The sequence below is a fragment of the Nesoenas mayeri genome (genome assembly GCF_963082525.1).
Source record: "Nesoenas mayeri genome assembly, chromosome: 17".
NCBI lineage: Eukaryota > Metazoa > Chordata > Aves > Columbiformes > Columbidae > Nesoenas > Nesoenas mayeri.
The window spans coordinates 6046576-6060124 of NC_137565.1; the positions used below are offsets into that span (position 1 = coordinate 6046576).

The 13549-nt window shown below is 41.7% G+C and overlaps 1 protein-coding gene across 1 annotated transcript in view; it reads left to right on the forward strand.

Annotated features, from left to right (window-relative positions):
• The window catches only part of GRK3 (G protein-coupled receptor kinase 3), a gene marked incomplete at its 5' end in the record, with an annotated part of 54868 nt that extends 42503 nt beyond the window's left edge, over nucleotides 1-12365 (forward strand). Inside the window, 11 exons of the mRNA XM_080355214.1 lie at nucleotides 958-1088; nucleotides 1724-1818; nucleotides 2631-2738; nucleotides 4631-4697; nucleotides 4851-4951; nucleotides 6094-6160; nucleotides 6628-6723; nucleotides 9290-9452; nucleotides 10020-10156; nucleotides 11084-11197; nucleotides 11761-12365. Coding sequence (XP_080211340.1) covers nucleotides 958-1088; nucleotides 1724-1818; nucleotides 2631-2738; nucleotides 4631-4697; nucleotides 4851-4951; nucleotides 6094-6160; nucleotides 6628-6723; nucleotides 9290-9452; nucleotides 10020-10156; nucleotides 11084-11197; nucleotides 11761-11922 — 1241 coding nt within the window. The 3' untranslated portion in view covers nucleotides 11923-12365. The remainder of the gene's footprint in view (nucleotides 1-957; nucleotides 1089-1723; nucleotides 1819-2630; nucleotides 2739-4630; nucleotides 4698-4850; nucleotides 4952-6093; nucleotides 6161-6627; nucleotides 6724-9289; nucleotides 9453-10019; nucleotides 10157-11083; nucleotides 11198-11760) is intronic.
• Between the last annotated feature and the right edge of the window lie 1184 nt (nucleotides 12366-13549).

A 13549-nucleotide genomic window follows, 5' to 3' on the forward strand; every position in this document is an offset into this window, starting at 1 on the left:
CAACGAGGCTGTAGGTGTAAGGAAATGATGGTCACGCAGAGAAATGTATGAGGAGATCAGGGACACGGCGTTCAGAATAAAAATAAAAGGGCTACTGTAAAGAGCTCTGCAAAGCAAATAGGTGGGGGAAGCGTTCCTCAAAGGGAAGAAATTCTATCTGGAAGCCTCAGTGCAACTCTGATGAGAACACAGAGAGAACTTGGCAGAGGTAAGAGAGGGAAGATGCTGCAGAGCCCTGATGTGCTGACGGTGCTCAGCACTGGTGGGACTTAGACTTGAGCTCTGGCTGGTCCTGTGGGACATATCGAGAGGTGTTGGGCACATCTGTACCTACAGCTGGAAATGCAACTGAGAAATAAAGCCCATATCCTCTAAGTCACAGACTGGTGTTTTGCAAGTGAGGATTCTCATTAAAATAGAAACTGTAGATCAAATTCAAGTAACTGGCCGATTATTTTAAATTTGTAGCTTGATCAGAAACAATTTTCTAGGAGTATTCAGGATTTGATGTGCTGGTGGTGTGGATTAGCTCACAGAGTGACACTGTAATGTGCCTGTTCTTTGATTAGGAAAGTGTGAAAACATTCCCCAGCGTTAATATTTGAATATGTTGGCCCAGGTGACCTTTTGAGGTCCTTCCCAACTCAGGCTGTCCTATATGCAAATGTATTCAGTTATTCAGAAACCTGTGTATGTGGCCACATTTTCCTTGCTGTGAAAATCCTCAGTTGCTGGATTAGTCACTGAGTGCAAATGTATATGAAGTAAATGCATTTTTATCTCGGAGTTTGAGTGATAAGTTTCTGTATTAACTGTCTCAGGTATATGGTCGCTGTGTGTACTTGCAGAGTGTGTGTCTGGGTTCCTGTGTGCTCCACAGGTTGGAATGTCTGCTGTCCGCCCATGAGGCAAGATTTTACTGTGCTTTTAATTGCATCTCTGCTCTTCTGATTTTAGGAGGCGATTTGCACTACCACCTCTCCCAGCACGGAGTGTTTTCTGAAAAAGAAATGAGGTTTTATGCTACTGAAATCATCCTGGGTTTAGAACACATGCACAATCGCTTTGTTGTATACAGAGACCTGAAGGTAATGTTTAATGCAGCGACTGCGTTCACACAGCTGGGCGTTCGAGAGCAGTGAACAACCCAGATACCGATGAGTTAAACAAAGTATCTGACCTGAAACCTTTTCTTGGGAAGAATACAGATTATTTGTTTATCTTTGGCTGGTTTTACTAATAATTTTTCGATACAGATCTAATCTGTGCTGTTATCTAATTTAACGGGCCTGGGAGATGCTTCCTTGGGGTCAGAATAAATCCTGTGGAGTGTCATTGATCTCACCATCTTAATGATGCTGTTAATTTAGAAAGTAGTGTATTTCTGAGAGCTCTGGGAGAGGAGTGTTGGGAGGAGACAGTTGCTCTGAAACCAATGGGAACTCGAGGCCAAAACAGATTTGATCTTTCATGTGTTTTCTGGTTTTGCGCTTCTATTATTTGTCAGTATTTCTTTATCTCCCCTGGAGTTGATACTACATTACAATGTAGATTTTATCTAGAAAGTGTCAGTTATATTGACATAAAAAACAAACCCCAGCCTCAACTACCTATTACCGGGCAGTACTGATATTTGAGAACGAGTTACTGTGTTCTGAGAATGTGTAGTTCTGTCAACTGAAGAATACCAATCCGTAACCTTTCCGTGTCCGTGCATTTCTAGCCTGCAAATATCTTGTTGGATGAACATGGGCATGTGAGGATATCAGACCTCGGGCTGGCCTGTGATTTCTCCAAGAAGAAGCCACATGCTAGTGTGTAAGTGTTGTGTATGGGGCTTTGCTGCACATAGAATTGTTGCTAAATAACACCTTTATGTGTCTTTATAATTCAACTTTTCCTAAAGGACAAAAATAGCACTTGCGTGGCACGAGCTGGCTTTGTAACACAGCCACGCTGGGTGCTCCAAGACGACTTTTCAGTCTCCTCGTCCTGTTTTCCTGCACAGTTGCAGCAGCTGATGTGTAGGCACGGCTGGGAGATGACACATGATTTCGAGATGATTCACGGTTCAGAGAAGATAAGAACCTGAGTTAAAGTACCAGATTGTTTTAATTGTCCTCAATGGATAATTAAATGTTCTGAAACTGACTAAAAACCAGGATTTATTGTGTCTTTCTCTTTCTGGATCTCTGCAGAACTGGAGGCGGGTTTTGTTCCCTTTTGCCTCTTGGCATCAGGTCATAACTGGGATCTGAAGTTCATTGGTTGTGCGTGAATTCCACATCTTATCTGGCATGTTTCATTCTTGGGTCCTCATTTGCCCTTATTTGGTCTCAGAATTTATGCAAAAACAAAGCTTCATCCTGCCATATCTTAAAAGATTTGCAATTCGGTAGCTTCTTGAAAAAGTTCATGCTAAATCTCGCTGTAGCCGTGTTTGCCTAATCATTTCTGTTGTTGTTTGTTTTAAGGTACCTGCTCAGTAGATAAACAAAATATGTATATGTATGTATTGTCAAAGCAAAACCAAAATAAAATATTTAAAATTGATTATTTTAATTATCTTATTGAGAAAGCACCGATTTGATTTGGTTGTACTGAAGGTTTTGTCTCTTTCCGCTCCTCAGAGGCACCCACGGGTACATGGCCCCTGAAGTGCTCCAGAAGGGCACGGCGTACGACAGCAGCGCAGACTGGTTCTCCTTGGGCTGCATGCTCTTCAAACTGCTGCGAGGGTGAGTGGGGGCTCCTGGCCTCTCTGCGTGTGTTCTCAGCCTGGGCCTCGTCATTCTTTGTCCCTTGAAATACTAATATGTAACCTATTACATGTTACCTAAAATTATATCTTAGTGACATCTTTTCAACTGAGACCAAATCTGCACGCAAGACTGAAATGGGCATTTTTTGCCTCCAAAATAAACAAAACTCGAGTTCTGCTTCCTTTAGCAGCTGCAGGTGTGGAGTAGTGAGGAAGGTGGACGCTCTGTCCACTCTTTTGACTTCTACTGATAGGCGATTTACTCATCTCCTGGCAATTGCTAGTGTTTTAAATGATATGGTATTATTCATTGCTTAAATACACTAGCAGCCCTGGTAAACGATGGGCTTCATTTTATGTCTGAGACCTGCTGTTATGGTGAAACTCTGATGCAGTGTTCCCTTCTTACATGATACTTTGTCTTCTCTTTTGTAGTGTTTGAGTAAGTTAGAATGTGTGGAAGTTTCCATTTCCTGACTCTGGCTTGTTACTGTGTTGGAATACAAGAGTATTTGATAATTACAGCTTTGTCAACTGGTACCTCATCTGTAAACTTACGTGGCTGTGCAGAATTTATTAAGACTACAGGATTTACCTGACCAGTCAATAACACTGACAAGTGTTTGTTGAAAATAACATCCTCGGAGTAAATGGCAAAACAGAAAAAAAATCTCTTAAGCTTTTTAGAGTGCTTCTCTGTAAAATTGATCATTAGTTAAATCATCCTGTGTCCTTGCATGTAATTAATTATAAGCTCTTACCTCTATCCCAGACACTGTACAAAGGAAGGTAAGCAGGTGGCTCCTGAATTTAAGTATAAAGCTGTATCAATCTAACATTAATACTTATATAATTAAAATAGACTAAATGTAAGTGTGCAAATAAAGTGTGGCATAAAATCTGCCCAGAAGTCCCCAGTGAGTCCTTTTTCTTCCCTGATCTGCTCAGATCCCCATTGTTGGGGTACATGAGACGGGACGTTGGCCATTCACTCTTACCTGTTGGGCTTAAAACCAGAAAAATGGGAGTTCTGCTCTGTCATCAGATCCATTCAGCAGAAATGCTTTTGAGGGTAACAGGGAAAAAACTCTGGAGCAGCAGGTCTCCGGTTGAAACAAGCTGGTACATGCTGCCATGTGGCAAGACAAAATGTTTTGTAATAGCTAATTAATATATTGATAGGTAAATAACATGGTAGTTTTGAAAAATATCATTCCCTTGAGATTTTGAAGAAAACAGAGAAATGGGGAATATATCCTAAATCTAATTTTAAAAATCTCAAATGTTTCTGCTTTGTTTCATGCTGTTGTTGAAGTACCGCATGCTAAATCTGTAATATTCTGAGGTCTGCTATAGCTAAAGGGAAAAACTCAAAACAGAATTACAAAGTGGGAAAGTGATAAAGATGATAATTTAACCAGATACCATCAAATATCTTCCCAAGTAGTTGTGATATCTGTGATTATCTTCTATTTCATCTACTTACTCTAAGATCTTGCTTTGTTCTGTGGGTCGTACTCAGTCTCCGTTCTAGATCCATGTTTTTAAATATCTGTGCTGCGATGCAGTAATTGTTCCAGATTTTCCTGTTAGATGAAGCTGTTCTGGTTTTTGGGAGACATAAGGCATTTGAAACACCTGATATTTTTGAGGTAGCTGGCAGCCACAGCACGTTAGTGTGTAGAGGCTCATTTTCCATTGTAAGTGCTAAATATTTTACTGCTTGTTCTATTGTTCTGCAGGGCAGGATTGATGAGGTGGAAGAATAGGACTAAAAGGATGCTACACCCTTTCCTGGGGTTGCCATAGCTGAAATAACCTGCTATGTTATGGCTTTACATTTATTAGTGCATTTTCTTATTTCTACAGTCACAGTCCTTTCAGACAGCACAAAACCAAAGATAAGCACGAGATCGACCGCATGACGCTCACCGTGGTAAGGATCCTGGTCGTAGCTGCACTTACATTCCTCTTGTTTATTAAACTCCCGTTTCCTCTGAAAACTGGAACTATGTAGCCTGCTTTGTGAGAAACCTGTATTTACACTTCTGTAATTAAATGTCTCTTATTGTATTTCTTTTTCTCACAGAATGTGGAGCTACCAGATTCGTTTTCTCCTGAACTGAAGTCGCTTTTGGAAGGGCTCCTGCAGCGGGATGTTAGCAAGAGGCTTGGATGCCAAGGAAGGAGGTAGGTGTTGTCTTCTCCTTGGACCGCTGCCTTTCAAAATTTGCACTTCTCTGTCATTGAATGAATGAATTCCAAATAAATATCTGCTTCCTGTTGCGATGATTTTAGTTTTGGAAAGAGAACATGAAAAAATGCTGTTGCATGGAGTTGCATTTCATCTTCCTTTGGTTTGGGCAAATTGTTGCACAATTTCTGTCATTAAAGATTTCCCTGAGTTCTCTGCAGTCACATTTACATTGGGTGCTGGTCATCTGTTTTATCCCTCTGTGTTTTTTGTGTCTTTGCCTGATCTGTTTTGGCATGAAGTCGTGTTACTTGACTCAGCCATACTGATAGCGAAAATTTATTGCTTTGTATTGTATCTGTAATGGTATCAGCATATTACACACAAAAACCCCAATCCCAAAACCACCAAGCATGGAAAGCTGTGAATACTTGCTTCATTTGGGGTTGTCTATTTGCAAATGTATCTGTTTCATTTAATGATTTTGAGGAAAAGGGCATTCTTTTGTTTATTGACTACAAAACGCTATTTGCTCCTGCCAGCCCTACCTTACTTGTAGCTGTTAACTGAAATTATTCTTATCACCTATTTATAAAACCAGCATGTGCCTCGTGTGAGACTGAGAGGAGTAAATAAGTGTTGAGGAACCCTTGGCTGTGTGTGACAACGCTTAATTGATGGTCACACCTGGGGCTGGGGCTCAGAGGGGATTTCCTCTGGAGCCTTTGTCTGTGATAATGACCTGAGGTTGCTTTTCAGCCTCAGGCCTGTCTAGAGTAGTTGCTTATTTTGCCATAAAAGATGTATGATGTGGAGTGGTGTGGGGTACGTTTGTTTTTTAGGAGCAGTGTATGGGATCTGACAACAGAGGAGTGATGTTTGTTGTTTGAAATGATGGAATATCACAGCACAGGAACGAGTGCTTGCCAGACCTGCAGCTCTATTTCCAGTGTTTCCACATGAAAGTCTTCTCTTCTGTTGTTTACTTAGGAAGAGGGATTGTTCTTTTTCTTGAAGAAAACAGCTTTTTGCCAATGTTTTCGACTGGTACAGATGTGACCTTTGAAGGCTTGATATTTTTCAAATACATTTGAGAAGCCCCTTCATTTTGTTGACTTCAGTTACTTTTATTTTGCAGTGCACAAGAAGTAAAAGAACATCCTTTCTTCAAAGGCATCGACTGGCAGCAAGTCTATTTACAAAAGGTAAAGGATTAAGATAGTAACCTTAGCTTACATGGTAAAGCAGTAAAAAGATAATAAGCCTAAAGAGCTAGTGGACAGAAAACTTCAGAGTTCCAGTCCCCAGCACACATACTCATTTGCAGCATACGTGGAGGATTGTTGATGGAAACTGCTGGATATTCATTACTGCAGGTCTTTCTAATGGGTTGTACTGAATTAGTGCTTTTTCAGGACCACATGACTCTGTGGTTCCTTCTACTTATCTGTCTATAAAGTGTAGGGGTTTTTCCCCAATGTTTTGGAGGACCGTTTCTAAAAGGAGCGGAGAACTTCTTTGCAATGAAGTTTATTTTCAAGGCACTTTTGCACAGTCCTGTGTAATTTGTGAAAAAAAAAAACCAAACAAACAAGAGGCTGTACAGATCTACAGAATGGATTTAAGTAATGTCCATTAATTTGCCTTTAATTACACTGCTTTTAATTTCTAGTATCCTCCACCATTGATTCCTCCCCGGGGAGAAGTAAATGCAGCAGATGCTTTTGATATTGGGTCATTTGATGAAGAGGACACTAAAGGCATTAAGGTACAGAGCTTCAAACGATTGCTGGAGAAAAGCTCAGTGATGCTGGGCTCAGCTTTCCCAGGGGGCCGTTCTGTGCTCAGGGACTACTGAACACGCACAGAGTTGCTCCCGAGTTTGGAAACTTAATCCGTGCTGTTCTGAAGAAGCTGCTCGTGCTGGTCGCTGGTTTGTTGTCACTTGCCAAGCCCTTACCTTTTATTTTTTAGATTGGCCGAAATCTACATTCCTATCAAAAGCTTTATATGATAAAGCAAATATTTCGAATGGTCAGACAACTTTTAAGAAATCTCCAGATTTTCAAGAATGCTTAATGGTTTGTAGTTTTAAAAATTGTAATTTGTTTCTGGTAGCTTGGATAAATGGAACTAAGCCTTATTTTAGTAGTGTCACCTCGTGGTCAGAGAGCGCAGTGGAAAACTCTTACAAACTGTATATTAATGGGAGCAACTTTCTGAGTTAGAAGAGTGATTTAAAAAACCTTAAAGGTTCTCATAGTATCCCAAATGTAATGAAAGAAAGAAATGAGAAGCGAAAGCTGCTGGCCTGTTTCTACCATGTCTGGAGAGGTGTGACATCCCCTCCCAGTACTGGAGACACCAGGTGAATCGGTGCTTGTCTTGGGTCACTCCCCTTCATTATTTTTGTCATACGTTTCTTCAATAGATCAAACGTTATTCTTGTTATTACAGAAGTGAGTCAGGAGGGAAACTAATTGCTTTAAACTTTATAAGCAAAAAAACATGTTGAGTGCTCACTGCGCCTAAAAAGGAGCTTGTCTGTCAGTGTCACCTGCTGTAATTACAGAAGTTGGCACAGAAAGTATTTTACATGTTTAAAGAGGAATGCAGAGAATCCTAGATGTTCTTTATCCCAATAAGCTCCACATCTTCAGCATCGGCTTTAGTCTAACAGGATTCCGGTTCCCTGCAATTCTGGAATGCCATAATTCGAAGGGACACTTTGCAAGGAGAAGTCAGGTGGTCTTTTTATTTATTGAGGGAATCAGATATTCTCAGCAAAGCCTATAAATGGTATAGCCAGATCACTTGCGTGTAATCTTTGTTCAGACTGCCTATAATGTAAATTTATTCTTAGTCATGAGTCAGTGAGGGAGATCATGTACAGCGTCTTTGCGCTTTCGCGGGGATGTCACAGTCTGTTAGAAGGGACTGAATAATTCCTGCCTGCGAGTCAGCTGCAGTCGGAGCTTCCACGGAGGTGTCAGGAGCCGTCTGTGCCCGTGAGGACAGCAGGTTCGGGTGCCTTGCTCTCCTCCACTGCCTCTGCGGATTATATTTGTGCTGCAGAGCGTCTCATGACACCGAGAAGAGCATGAGGTGAATGTGACTGGATGACTGTGGCTTTCCCCCGACTTGGGTGATGCAAGAAGTCCCTGTGAGCTGCTTGTGCAGAATTGCAGAGAAGTCTTCTGCCTTCAGAGCCGGTGTGTATTTTCCTGCTGTGATACAGCTGTGGATCTCTGAAGAGCAGGAGAATATCAGTTCTGGAGTGTCTGGCCTGGCTGCAGGAGCAGCTTTGGGCAGAGCTTTCCTATCCTACAACTGCAGCTGCGGCTGGAACCGCTGGGCTTGTTCTGAGCAGCGACGTGCGTGCCCGTCAGTCCGTGTTGCGGAACAGAACAGGAATTTCTGGAATTGTGCCCGAGTCTCTGCTGCGGGAAGCCTGGGAAGAGAAATTTCCTGAGCAGTTGGGGTCTGATTCCCCCGGCGCTGCTGCAGTGAGGGGCGAACCAGCCCTGCCCAAAGATGACTCTGGGCTGGCTCTCCAAAATAAAAGTCTCATTTATCTACTGATGGACAGAAGTTGAAGCAACTGAGGAGTGGCTGTAGAGAGCTTTAACTCATCCTCAAATGAAAACCGTTTATGATTTTATAGGGAAAACGTTGATCGCTTTTTGTGCCGCATCAAAATGCTAAAGCCAGGACGATGCTGTATCGAACAGCAGACAGTCCTTCCCCGGAGATCCAGGAGTTTTACTTTCCTTCAGTGCAATTCAAGTGCTGTAGTTAAGGATTAGGGGAGAAGAGGGTCTGTACAACAGGAAGATGGAGGTCTGCAGCATGCACTGCTGAATATTGAAGGTTAATTATTAAGAATGTAAAATCAAGCTGTGGAAGCATGGAAGGCATCATAGTGTAAAAGTATCTTTTCATTTATTCATGGAATTTTTGTGCTGAGGAAGTTTTTAACATGCTTAGATGTTAACACTGATTAAGCAAAGTTAAGAATACCACTGCTTAGATTTAAATAGTTATTTAAATGTAAAGTCTAGAGAACATTATGGGACAATGCTGAGTAAGGCTTTTAGAGTTATCAAACCAAACACATTTTGAGCAGGTGACGTGTTTTGTGTATATAAATGAATATCTTTGCTTAAATTAGTATCTATTTTTTCTCTTGTTCATACCTATTTGTTCTGGTAAGGTTAGAGTTCAATATATCTTTTAAAATAATCCTGTTATATGGATAACTATTACTTATTTGGGATAAGAATAGTAAAAGTTTTTAAAATGTTGGGTTTTTTGTGTTATTTTTCTCTTGCAAGTTGCTTGATAGTGACCAGGAATTGTACAAGAACTTCCCTCTGGTAATATCGGAGCGTTGGCAGCAAGAAGTAGCAGAAACTGTTTATGATGCAGTAAATGCAGACACAGATAAAATTGAGGCCAGAAAAAGGGCTAAAAATAAGCAGCTTGGCCACGAGGAAGGTAATCTGTCAAATACGCTTCTTTCTGTCTTTTGCTGCTAGCTGGTAATTCATGTGTTTGATGTTCCACATAACAGGCTCTCATATTACTGTCATTCACCTGTAATTGTTAGAATTCATTTAGTCGCTATCGTTTTCTTAAGACATTTCTTAATGTTTTGTAATGCTGTACGGTGACATAATGTTTTGGAAAATCTTTTGTACTCTCTTTTAAAGATCGTACTGTACAGCCTTTCATCGTTTTGTTTATGGTGCGTGCTCAGGAAAGAGTACGTGGGATTTGATTCGGTGACAAAGGAGCTGGGGGAGAAAACAGGAGGTGCTGCACAGCAACATCACTTGTCTGCGCGGGGATGTTGCAAATGCTGAACTTCGCATAGCAATATACAGTTCTTTTTGTAGTTAATAAGATAACTTTTTCAAGAACCCAATTCTGTTCTTGGTTGCTGCACTGCAGCCGCACCAGCTCCTGTAGTTAAGGCAGAATGGGCTCTGTGTGCATAGCGCCTTGGCAGAAGGATGTTAGGCTGTCCCTTGTTTCGCACACTGATGTTTCCTCTCGTTGCAGATTACGCGCTTGGGAAGGACTGTATCATGCATGGCTACATGCTGAAGTTGGGGAACCCCTTCTTGACTCAGTGGCAGCGTCGCTACTTTTACCTCTTCCCAAACCGACTGGAGTGGCGAGGAGAGGGAGAGTCACGGGTGAGTCCAATTACTCCGGGGACCAGCAGCTCCCGAGGGCGCAAAAGGCCAATCTGGGAGCTCACGCTCAGCCGTCCCTCCCTTGCGAGTAGTTTTGTCCAATAAATGACCAGTGGATTCAAGAAACTTGAGTATCGCCTTAATTGATGGGTAGCTTGCTTGCGCTGAGGAAACATAGAGTTGACTTGAGAAACTTGTTTACTTTGTTTTGTTACGTTTTTAAAAGGAATTTGGTAGTTCATGGTGTTGTTTTTCATTTAGGACTTCTGGACTATTTATACAAAAAAACATAAACTGGTAAGGTCATAAATGCTATAGCATTTTATTGCAAAGAAAATGCTATAGTAACTTTAGTTTAGTCCCACTGTGGTCATGTGCTAGGCAGATCGTTTGTATATTAAGTTAAGTAAGATTTTGGAATTTCGAAACATTGTTCTCCTCTTACAATCTATAGGGAAAGCTTTTCTGCAAACTGTTTTGTATGGTTGCTTCTTTGTAAGTACATAGTACTTAAATATTCCCTTTGAGCTCTTTCAAATTGTAAGTGCCTTTTTTAATAACAGCAGTAATACTTGGAAAATACATAAAATTATGTGCAACTCTCTAGAGAGAAAATAGTGAATATTTTGTTTGTAGCCACACCTATTTGTAGATTCTTATTTCATGCTGTCATTACTGGCTTTCTTAGCTTTTATTTTGTTGTCTCTGTTGAAGCGACCAAGCCCCTTGCTAAATCTCTCTCTTACCTTATAATCTATCTTTAGTTCATGACCTGGTCTTCATAAATAAAGAAATGTTTGTGTAGTGACTGTTAATGTTCATAACTAGATTTATGTGGGTAGTCCAAAGAAATTAGATGTTGGCTTTATTTGATGGGCAGCTGTTTTTTTGAATCGTCTCTTTACTTTATTTTTGCAAATGCTACAGCAAAACCTACTGACAATGGAACAAATAGTATCTGTTGAAGAAACACAAATTAAAGATAAGAAATGCATCTTACTGAGAATTAAAGGAGGAAAACAGTTTGTCCTACAGTGCGAGGTGAGCCGCTTGCTTTTCATTAACTGTTAATCAGATTGTTTTGCATATGAAAGAATGAAAAGTTTTTCAGGCCCTCCCATTATGTATTAACTAAGTGCACTTTACAAAGCAAAGCTGAGCCTGAGCAAAACTAGTTTTTGTCACACTCGAATTTTGAAAGCAGGAAACCTGCAGCTCCACCGGTCTCTGTTGTGGATTTCTAATGGTATTTGGGCGAAAATGAACTAAATTTAACAAATAGCTAAAAACTTCAAAACTTCTCAACCTACGCGGGCTTTGAAGGCCTCGTTGGCTCCTGTCTCCCTGCAGGTAGGTGACGGTGGCTGCTGCGTTTGCGAGGGATGAACTACATGAGTCCTCAAACATCTCGACAGGCTGTGGTTGCTGCCGCCTTGCCTGGCTTTGGCGGGTGGTGGAGAAGCACAGGGCTCCACATTTTGAGTATCCAAACTTGCTCATTCCTTCGGAAAATTAAAATAAGTTACTTAAAGTGGTGTCTTAAGAGAGAAGGCACAACTGGCAGTTTACTATGAAGTGCCAAACTACTTCTGTATCTCTTTCAGAGCGACCCAGAGTTTGTTCAGTGGAAAAAAGAGCTGACAGAAGCTTTTACCGAGGCACAGAGGTTGCTGCGCCGGGCTCCAAAGTTTCTCAATAAATCTCGCTCCACAGTTGTAGAGCTTTCAAAACCACCGCTCAGCCACAGGAACAGCAACGGGCTGTAGGAGAAACCGAGAACAAAGCTCACTTGGGGAAAGCTCCTTTGTGAACACGTTGAGCTTCACAGAATCCTTATGAATTACTTTGTGCAATCCCAGGCGCGGGATGTGCTTAGGAGAGGACGAATTAGATGTTTACAGCGTGGGGCGATGTCAGAACTCTGTGTCCGGAGGTTGTGAAGGTGACGCGTGGCAAGTGAACCTGTGCTCCTGACAGCGACCAGGCGGAGAGGCCGGGTCTTGCTCCCCGGCGGTGTCGGAACCGCGGCCCATTCCTCTAGAACTCCTGATGGAAGGAAGATGCTGTTTTCTCTGCAATACCCGTGTTTGGTGCACACCGAGCCTGCTGGCTGGATTCACTGGCGTGTGCGATCCCGATGGTGCCCGTGGCTGTGGAAGGAGCTGCGGACTTGCCGCGTTTGATACTGGATAACCTCTGATCTGCCGTGTTGCCGTGTTCTTTCCAACCGTCGCTGCTGACTCTCTAATGACCTTTCTCCATACTGCTGATGATCAACAGTGGGACTCTCATGCACTTCAAAGTACTGAATTCTAACTGTCCTGTGGTTTAAATGTTATTGCTACTTCGTGGAAACATTGAACTCGAATTATTCACTTGGTTTGTTGTACTCACTAATAGTAGCTACCACCGTTTTGCTTCTTCTACGTATATGCAGTACTATAACTGACACAATAGAGTAATAATTGGTGAAGAGGAATTTATGGTAGCTTCATCTAGTGCTCTGTTGTATAAATTGACTATTTTAGCACAGTTTTTAAAGAGCAGATTCCTTTTGACAAGTTTACAGTGAACATAAAGACAGTTCTTTTCCATTTCAGGTCAACTGGACTTTTTAAAAATTAAAAAGAAATTATTCAAATCCACTGCATTCTAGTGCATGTACTGGGTTAAAATGTCTGGGTACCTCGGTACGGATTCTGGATCACTCTTCAGTGATGGGACTTGCGGATCCTTCTCTGTTGTACATAAAAACATGAAGCAAGTGTGTTCTCATAGCGTAGATACCCCAGACTGTCACCGTAGCTCAGCTCAGGAGGTTCGTGCACACATCCCATGGCTTGGCTTGCAAAAGGAGTTTTAATTTTCTTTTCTAGAGAGTTCAAGCCGTCCGCATTGAAAACAGTCTGAGAATGCTGAGGAAGGAACTGACAAAACGAGCTGATCAAATGCCAGATTTGTATTAATCCTACTTGAGACATCAGCTGAAGCAAAGATACAATCTCTTAACCGTTTGGCAGCTTTAGCCATGTGGAATCAGCCTTTCCCTGGTTACCGGGATGTTTTGTAGGAGAGAGGTCAGGGCTGAATTTAAACTGTTTTCTGATTCAGTAAACACCTTGGAGAACATTTTCTGCTCAGTTACGGTGGTACAGCTCTCATGGTCCCTGAAGACGATGCGAGTTGCATCTGTGTGAATGGGAACAGAAGTTCCTCACGGCTGGTCTGGTTTGTGTTGCTGCCGGATCACCAGAGTCCTGGACCTCTTTCCTTGTAGAAAAGTAAAAATTGGCAAAACCAGGAGGATTATTCTAAAAGTATTTATCTTGAACACACTTGTAACAAAATGGGATGTATTTGCTTCTAGAAGTGGGAGTGGTGTAGCATGTGCTT